The 9,453-nt window shown below is 43.2% G+C and overlaps 2 protein-coding genes across 2 annotated transcripts; both read left to right on the plus strand.

Annotated features, from left to right (window-relative positions):
* Positions 1-616: 616 nt before the first annotated feature.
* On the plus strand, positions 617-1,601 carry SETTUDRAFT_161589 (uncharacterized protein; the record flags this gene model as incomplete). The annotated part of the gene is made up of 3 exons (XM_008028178.1): positions 617-656; positions 719-1,045; positions 1,096-1,601. 3 exons carry the CDS (start codon positions 617-619, stop codon positions 1,599-1,601), a joined length of 873 nt encoding a protein of 290 aa, XP_008026369.1.
* A 1,719-nt stretch (positions 1,602-3,320) lies between these two features.
* On the plus strand, positions 3,321-4,726 carry SETTUDRAFT_161590 (uncharacterized protein; the record flags this gene model as incomplete). Its single annotated transcript, XM_008028179.1, has 2 exons — positions 3,321-3,596; positions 3,677-4,726. The coding sequence occupies 2 exons, from the start codon at positions 3,321-3,323 to the stop codon at positions 4,724-4,726; spliced, it is 1,326 nt and encodes a 441-aa protein (XP_008026370.1).
* Positions 4,727-9,453: the final 4,727 nt, after the last annotated feature.

A 9,453-nucleotide genomic window follows, 5' to 3' on the forward strand; every position in this document is an offset into this window, starting at 1 on the left:
CTCGATGGAATCTCGGTCAAGCAGCAGACGCCAGGTCTTACTCTGCAACCCGGCATCTGTGCGAGGCCTGAGCGGCGCCCAGACGACGCGCTCAGACACTCGGTGCAACCTTTCTCCGACAAGTAAATAAACACCACGCAAGTAGACTCTATAGCTCTCTATCGAATACAACCTCTTGTATACCTCGCGATTGCTCCCCGGAGCGCAGCCCCTTACAACTTGGGTCTCCAAATGCTAGCCCGAAGAGGTATAACTTCTTACCTATTCTAGTTAGCGTAATACTCTATATTAGTTAGTTATAGATCTATATTAGGGCTATAAAATAAGGGATTAGTCACCTAATTAGGCCTAGTACACGAAGAGCTATAGTGGAAAAAGAGATCCCGAGGTGGAGACCCTTTCGCCACGCTAGCCTCAATTAGGGTAAAAAAACGCAACATGGAGCTCAATCGAACAGGCCCTAAGGAAGCGCTGGAGATTAGCAGCACTCTGCGATAATATAGGTAAATTGAGACCCCCATATTAACATAAATAAGTTAACCCGTGCGCCTTTTGAGGGACCTACGGAAAACAATACACTAGATTCAGGCCTAAGACCCTCATAGTCTATATCGACATGAAAAGAGCTTCGGTTATAGCAATTACACATGGAGGAGGTTCGCTTTGCCATCGCTCACCTAAAATATTTCAAGGCCGCGGCTGATTATCCATAATCCAGGCCCGATGCCAGTCATTGCTCCCATCATGGGCGACACTGGTCACGAACCTCTTATAGAGTCCCTCAAGACACGCATCCCTAAGCTTCTGAAATTGGGTACCCCAGACGCACCCAGAGCCATTGTCGTCATCACGCCCCACTGGCTTCCAGAGCGTCCGACCATATCAATCGCCGCGGAGCCTCCACTACTCCATGACTTTGAGGCCAACTTCCCGCCCATGGTCTTCGAGATGAAGTATAAAGCGCCTGGTAGTCCTGAGATAGCCGAGGAGATCTATCAGGCCTTCTCTGAAGCTGGTCTCGAGCCAGTCAAAGATTGTGAGAGAGGTGAGAACCTGAGTTTTATATCAACGTCGGGTATTGCTGACGATCTACAGGATGGGACCACGGCATCTTCGTTCCCTTCATTCTCATCAACCCATCCGGTGACGTCCCGATCATACAGGTGTCCATTCAGCGCGATGAAGATCCGGCAACTCATTTCAAGATGGGATCTGCGCTTAGCAAATTGCGCGATACCAATGTTGCTGTTATTGGTTCGGGTTTTGGTTCCTTCCACAACAACACGGTTATGAGGCAGCTGTACTATAGCGACCCTGCTAGCGAAGACGTACTGCACTGGAGGAAGCTCATTGCCGATTGGGAGGAGGAGCTTGGAAAGGCTGTGCTGACGAGGGACCCGGAGGAGAGGTTGAAGTTGTTGGAAGAGTGGCGAGATATTCCGCACTCTTATGACATTCATCCTGCGGGAGAGTCTGAGCACTTGATGCCGCTGCTGGTTTGCGCAGGAGCTGTAGGATCTAGCGAGGGGAAAACGTTCAAGGACCCGTTTTCCGGGTATGAGGTTACATCTTACTACTGGGCCGATGGCGTAACGGTCTGATGTACTGGACGTCTCAAATTAGAGAACGTACTTCTTCAGAGTCGCCATGTTGCTTTTTAAATAGCGCCTTGTGGATTGAATTTTCGCACGTCTCATGAAGTTTTCCACGTTTTCCAAACCCCTCGCACAGAGCTACCTTCAGCTACATCGCACACGTGGTTTTCTAGTACAGAGTATTCTCGCTCTTAAATGTATCAGAACGGATTGCAAGTAGTTTTCGTAAGAGTTGTTAATCGAGGGGAGTAAGAGTATATTCCTACGTTTGCATAAAATGATCGCTAGCATATAGCGATAGTGTACATCCTCTACTCATATATGACCAGCGTAACCTAAGTAGAGGGTAACCGTGTATATTTCATCGTTTCACAAGGCGGGCTGCTGAAAATATGAAGCCGATCCGTTTCGGCCACGTGGGGGGAGTAGCCGATTCTCTTGATTTTCTGGACAATAAGGCACCAAAGACCTAACATATCCCATCAACAGGTCCTGAGCTGAGTTTCCCTGGTTTGAAGACTCGGACGGGATACATAGTACCGATATACTAAGCCTAGGATAGCTTGTTCTATACTCAACACATTACCATGGTAGCGATGTGTTAGATATTTGTAATCAAGTTAAAGAACTTGTATAGAAGTGAGAAGGAAGAAAGGGGCTTAGCTTAGATGACTCTTACGAAGGAGCTGTTTGTATTCTGAAATGTGTTTTCATAGGTAGGGATCTGTGACTCGTGAGACTTTAGAACATAAGGGATGATTGAGGAGTGTTGAGCCTCGATATCTCAGAGTCGTGACGGGTCGGAACTACTGTGTTCGTTACACTGTTCTATCATATTGTCATATCACATCAATATGACTGAATCTCTACAGAGTATCACAATGCATGGCTCTAAGCCTCGAGCCTTTTTTTTTGTATCAGTGCTTTGCACCAGGGATCAACTTTGTACAAGTACGGAAGCCTTCTTGTGACACTATATTACTCCAAACCCTAGGCCTTCTTTTTGTATCTAAGGTCCTATGTGCCGAAAAAGACTAATTGGATCGCAACGTTTAGAGGGAAGTCCATAATCCTTCCGATCTAATTAGTCGTTTTCGGCACATATGGCTTTTTGGCATAGAGGGACGGACCTTACTTCGTATAACGTAGATAGAATGCATAAGTCTTCTTGTTATACTGTAGAAGCAGTGTAATGGCGGCTCTTTCGCGGCCCTCTAGCGGCGCCGAAGAGACGCTGACTTCCGTAGACAAATCTTCACTGATACTCCGCACAGACTCGGTCTCATCAAAACGTCAATCGGCCGAGAGACCCTGGCTGGGAATCCATATGCATACACTAGCACTAGTTTGTTGACTAGCCTCCCTGTAACCGACAAAATCGTAATTACAGGGAGTCCCCTGTGATCCTAGTCCGCCCGAAGTATTGACCTCAATTCGAGCATCTATCTAGCTGCATGCGCGATTTTCAACTTTAGCTATCTCACTGGATGCTTATCTCGGTGCACTAGAATTTAACTCTACTAGAGCTAGGTGTAACGGGAACCGTGAGCCATTGTACATGCCAGTCAAAACACATGACTAAGAGTTGTTTACCGGGATGTAAAATCCAAGTCTAATGTCGGCAGTGAAACTTAAAAGATACAGCATCTATCCTTTTTCACTTTCCATTATTCTTCATTACCCTGAAATCGTTTTCTATTCATGTCCGAACATTCCATTCCAAACATGGAACCCCAAGTGAAGTTCGCAGCCGCAACAGACTTCCCACAAGACATTGTAGCTTTGGGGAAGCTTTGTTCCGACTTGGCGACGCAGGTCAGTTCCAAATTGTCTGAGACTGGTCACCCTCAGCCATCATTCGCTGCAGATGGTCCATCGGTCTTTCCGATCCTTGACCAGGACTTCGAAAACAAGAGAAATCAACTGCGTGAGGCGAGCAAGATGCTTTACGAATTGACAACAAACCCAGAGGATCTGGTGACTCGCGAGCTTTGGGCTAAGGTAATTCAGACCCATTCATTCTTTTTTTATCGCAATGATATACATTCAGCATTTGCATTAGCTAACTCAGCTTCTCAAAGGTTCATGACATCAACGCTTTTTCCTACATAGTAAAATACAAGCTAGCCGAGCATGTTCCAATCAACGGCAAAATTTCGTACACTCAACTGGCACAAAAGGCCAGTACTGGTCACGGCCTGACTCGAAAAATGCTTCGTCACCTGATGACTCTGCGCGTCTTTGCAGAGCCCGAGCCCGAAACTGTTAAGCACACGGCAGCCTCTAAGCTTCTTCTCGACCGTGGTACTTTCTTGAACACCAAGTTCATCTCCCACGACACGTTCCAAACGGCTGCCGTTCACCTAAAGGCTCTTGAGAAGTGGGGACACGAAACCCGGGCTCCAAACGAAACCGCCCACAACATAGCCCACAACTCAGACAAGCCTTTCTTTGAATGGCTTCGAGACGAACCTAAGGGGGCGCAGGACTTCGCCGATTTGATGGCGTATCTATTCAAGTCGTCCGCAAGAGGCCACACAAGTCTCCTGGAGTCTTACGACTGGAATAAGCTGGGAAAGATCACGATGGTCGATGTGGGTGGCAGCTCGGGTCATTGCAGTATTGCCATAGCAAAAGTCAACCCCGATATGACTTTCATCGTGCAAGATCTCCCCAACATTGCGGCGCAATCTAGCGACCCGGCTACCACGATTGTGCCGCCAGAGCTGCGGGACCGCATTACATTCCAGGGCCACGACATGTTGGAAGAACAGCCGGTGCTTGCCGATGCCTACTTCATGCGAATGGTCCTGCACGACTGGCCAGATGACTTCTGCGTCAAAGCACTGGCTAACATCGCCAAAGCCATGGCCCGCCGACAGGGCTCGCGCCTTTACATTGTCGATTCCGTTCTGCCAGCCCCAAGTGAGCTACTCACCGTGCTTGAGCGTCCGATGCGTGTTGCCGACCTGCAGATGACTATTATTCATAATGGTATGGAAAGGCAGCTTGATGAGTGGGATGCTTTATTCCGCCGCGGACATCAGGCTTTGGCCATTCAACGCGTTGTTCGCATGCCGCAGAGCCCCCATGCTATTATTGAACTACAACTGGATGAAAAGTTGCTGTGAACTTAAACTATTAGTTTATTGTTGCCAAATACCTAGCTTCTTATTGTTCACAATAAAGATAAATACATTGTGAAGTTTTATTAATCATATCCCCCTTGATTTCCTTTCTATGATTTTCCCGCTAGGTTCCCTCTAGCGATTACTATGTTCATTCTCATTCTTAATAATACTAGGTTGCACTTTACTATAGTAAGCTGTAAAGTCAAGATAATACAGAGGGGTGACACGAAAGAAACGTCACTTAAAAAGTTATTATTTTAAAACATTGATATCTAGCTAGAAAAAATAGCTAAAAACAAACAGATTATGTCAGAGAACAGGCAGGTAACAGGACGTAAGGATCTGAAAACAATAGGTACAGATCAAATTACAAGACGTAGCTTAAAGAGCTACGTATAGACAGCTAAACAGATTCTTCAGTACACGTAATTAGGCACGTGCTAGGGAGTGTCTAGGTAGATAGGTCTATGCACATGTCTATTAGGAGGCTTTATAGCTACACTATAATATTACTTCTCTTCTTATAGTTATCCTTCTAGATAACTCTTACAGCTTAGGCTTCTTAGAGTAACGCTAGTAGAAGATCCTTATAGCCTTAGTAGTATTCTTAAGCTAGTTTATAGGTGTAAGAGGCTACGCCTAAAGTGTGTGTGTGATCGAGTATATCTATACGACTACCTAGACTTCAAGAAGCTTGAAGTCTTGTTACTGCCTTTTTGGCAATGGATGGCGTAAGTAGTCGTACGCTCGGCCCGTTGGGCCCGCCCATTACAATAGGCTTCTTGTCAGACTGTGAGGGGTTTCTGATCAAGGACTGTTTTTGGGTCACTGTGATAAAAGACTGTGATAAACTTAAGTATAGAAACTGAGTGTATTGAGTTGTTGTGTGTTCTGTCGTCTGTAGGGGCGCGAGGGCGCGCCCCTTATAAGAGCTATCGCTATTGCTTTTTGTATTAGGTAGGCCGCTAAGTATCAGCCTCGCCTAGGGTTAGGTCTTGGCGATCAGCCCTGACTGGTTGGGATCACAGAATCCTGGTGCTCGAGTCCGCACCCGGATTCTGCCACTTATCTGACACTTCTCTATCAGTTTTTTATATTTTATTTAGTAGATAGTGTACTTTAGTTTTAAGTGTCTACTATAGCCCTAGCAGTCCTAATAAGAATCTATAATCTTATCTACTAACTATTCTTTTTCTCTATTAAACTCTATAGGTAGAGGGGGTTTATGTAAGGGGCTGCGCTCCGTGGAGCAAACGCTTAGGTATACAAGGATTGTATTCGATAGAGAGCTATCTACTCTACCTCGCACAGTGTTTATTTACTTATTAGAGAAAGGTTATACTAAGTGCTTATACGCGTTGTCTAAGCGCTGCTTAGGCGACACGCAGATGCTAGGTTATAAGGGTACAACCTAGCGTTTGTTATCTAAGCGTTACTTAGGCAACAACACTAAGATTCTATTAAGGAGCTATCTAAAGGGCGCTTAGCCTGTTACAATACCCCCTCTTTAGGCTAAAGTCGCACTGTCTCTTTAGAACCCTTCTAGGAGGCGGCCTTTACTGTCCTGTTTTGTCTCTATAAAGGCCTCCTATTAGTCTACTACTTCTACGTCTACTAGCAGGTCTGCTAGTTTAAGCGTTATTTAGTGGAAGCCTCTCTATTTTACCTTGTAGTATAGCTTACGCCCCCTTCTGCGGCGGCGTACCTCTTCTGCTATAATGTCCTCTACCTCCTATTCGTCTTCTCCGTCTACCTGCAGTAGCTACAGCTGCTCGTTGTCTTAGGCTTAGCTTAGCAGTAGGTCGTTGCTAGCGAGTTCTAACCTGTCCACATGGAATACTAGGTGAGGGCTAGGCGGGGTATCTAGCTAAACTAAATAGCTATCAACTACTCTAATCACAGTATACTTAGCGTTCTTCTAATTAAGCTTCTTAGAGCTCCGCCCTGTACTATACTGCTAGTTAAGTTTTAGCTAAACTTTGTCCCCTACTTAAAGGCTCTGTGCTTCCCTCCAAGTCTTGTTCGCCTGCCTCTCTTGTTCCTGTTATGCCTCTGCCATAGCAGCCTAGGCTAACTCTGTAACCTGCTAGAGCTTTAAGGCTATCTCTTACGCCTTCTATACGTCTAAGAGCCTTTTAGTTAAGTTTAGCTATTTTAAGCTTTCTTCTAGCTTAATCTATAGTAGGTTTACCTTATAGCTATGCTATAAGAAGAATAGTAATACGCCTATTAACGTGGCGACTCGCCTATTAATTGCAATCTAGGCTATAGGGTATAGCAGCGCCTAGTCGTTCTAAGCCTAGTTCGTAAAGGATTAGATATAGGTTTCCTATACACTATTTATCATCTTTATTACGCTATCTATCTACAGGTAATAGGCTATTAATAATCTCTAGTTAATCTTTAGAAGCTCGCAGAGCTTCGCCTATAGAGTACTTACACATTAGCTACTATAATCTAACGTAATCGCGTTAGGCAACTAGTAGTATATAACTACTTTTTTAATAAACTTTTAGACAACTATTTCTATCTAGGTGTTTAAGAGCGGCATAAAGATAGTGCCTTTGCTTAACCTGTCTATAATTACTATAAGGCTTGTTATACCTTTGCTTTCTAGTAGTCCTTCTATAAAGTCTATTAAGATCTCCTTCTAAATCCAAGCAGGAATTAGGAGAGGCTTAAGGAGTCCTTATTTGCCCTCCCTCCACGATTTGCTTCTCCTATAGGTATCGCAGTTTCTAACGTATCTTTAGATTGTCTATGTTATGCCTAGCTAGAAGTAGTCTCTTGTAAGTATCTTGTACATTACCTTACGTCCTAGGTAGCCTATTACTAAGGAGTTATGTGCGCTACTAACAATCTAGGTCTGTAGTTTCTCACTATTAGGCACCTATCTGCGTCCTTAGTACAGCAGTAGGTTATCTACTACTAAATAGTCTTTAGTTAAGCACTTTAGACTAAGGCTTAGTGAGAACCTCCTTCCCTGTTCTTTAATAGTCTTCTTAGCGCCTTAGTAGACTCTATCCTGCTGTACTACGTCCTGCTAGAGCTTCTCTAGCTTGTTCTGCTCTACTATTACTTGTTTAGTAGATAGTTCCTCTAAATTCTGCTTAGTAGTAGAGCAGGTGCGTATCCTTGTAGCAAACACCATCCTAGCCCCTACTAAGTCCTCTTTAGACAACTCCTTATAGTAGGAGTTTATAGGCTTAAGTATTTAGACGAAACGCTTCTATAACTATTTATCGTTTATTCTTATAAGCATATCCTACTCTTGTTATAAGAGCGCGTCTACTCTTACGTTCTATTTTCCTAGATAGTACAGCAGTTTTATATTATACTAACCTAAGAGCAACAACTACCTTATCTAACGCTTGTTTAGCATCCTTAGTTTTATAAAGTACTCTAGGTTCTTATAATCTATTATTACTTTAAACCTCTTAACTAAATATAGTTTAAAATCCTATTCTTCTAGGCAACGTATAATAGCTAGCAACTCCTTATTATAGATTTTATAGTTGCACTTATAGGCGTTATTCTTTTATAAGAAGTATACGCATAGTTGTAGAACTCCTTTATTATTATATTAAGATAGGATTCTAAAAATAGCGTAGCTAGACAAATTGCTTTTAAGTATTGTCTCGCGTTCTAGGTTAAAGGCTGCTAGCGTGGGTTTAAAAATAAAAATCTTCTTTAGCTTATAAAACGCTAATTGTTCCTTAGAGCCTTAGTAGAATAGGACGTCGCTTATAAGTCTTATAAGTGGCGCGGCCAGCTATAAGAAGTTTCTAATAAACCTTTAGTAGAAGTTTACAAACCTTAGGAATAACTAGACACCTTTTATAGTCTTAAAAGCTTCTTATTTATAAATTGCTGCCACCTTGTCTAGATCTATACTAATTCCTTTGCCTACTTTAATAATAAACCCTAGGTACTTAGTCAACTTAGTCTCAAATTCGCATTTCTTAATATTAACTTGTAGCCCTACATCTTGTAGCTTTCTAAGCACCTTTTAGACGTGCTCTCTATGCCACTTTAGGTTACTATCTATATAAATTAGTACGTTATCTAAGTACGCTAAATAGAACTTGTCTAAAAATTCCCGCAGGGTCTAGTTAATATACCATTAGAAGGTGCTAGGCGAGTTAGCTATACTAAAGGAGTAACTAGCTATTCAAATAGCCTAAATCGTGTTTAGAACGCTATTTTCCACTTATCGCCTTCTACCACATAGATTTTATAGAACGCTGCGATTACATCTAACTTCGTGAACTATTTCGCCTTACTTAAGTTATTAAGCGTCTCTTAGATTAGCGAGAGGGGGTACTAGTCCTTCTTTGTAATTGCGTTTAACGCACAGCATTATTATTATTATTATTATTATTCTAGTTTAACGTCCGTTTTCAGCCTAAAGGGCTATATAAGACGTGTAGGGTTTTTAGGCCTACAAGTATCTAAGTAGGTTATTTCTAGCTACAATATTTAGGAGGGGTTTTAACTGGATAAAGGTGAGGCTCGTAGCCTATTAGTTGGTAGGTAGGGGGGGGGGAGGATAGGGTGGGGGAGGTGTATGGCTACCTGTTACAGGTATTACTCCTCGTTTTCTGTGTTTCCCTTGTACTAGGCTTGTGTTCTAGCCTTTGTTTCTTGAATAAAGGTAATAGTTGCTTCTATACCCTATTTTGTTTAAAGGAGGATAGGTAGTAATAGATCGTCTTCGCAGGCTTCTC

Source organism: Exserohilum turcica (genome assembly GCF_000359705.1).
Source record: "Exserohilum turcica Et28A unplaced genomic scaffold SETTUscaffold_22, whole genome shotgun sequence".
NCBI classification, from domain to species: domain Eukaryota; kingdom Fungi; phylum Ascomycota; class Dothideomycetes; order Pleosporales; family Pleosporaceae; genus Exserohilum; species Exserohilum turcicum.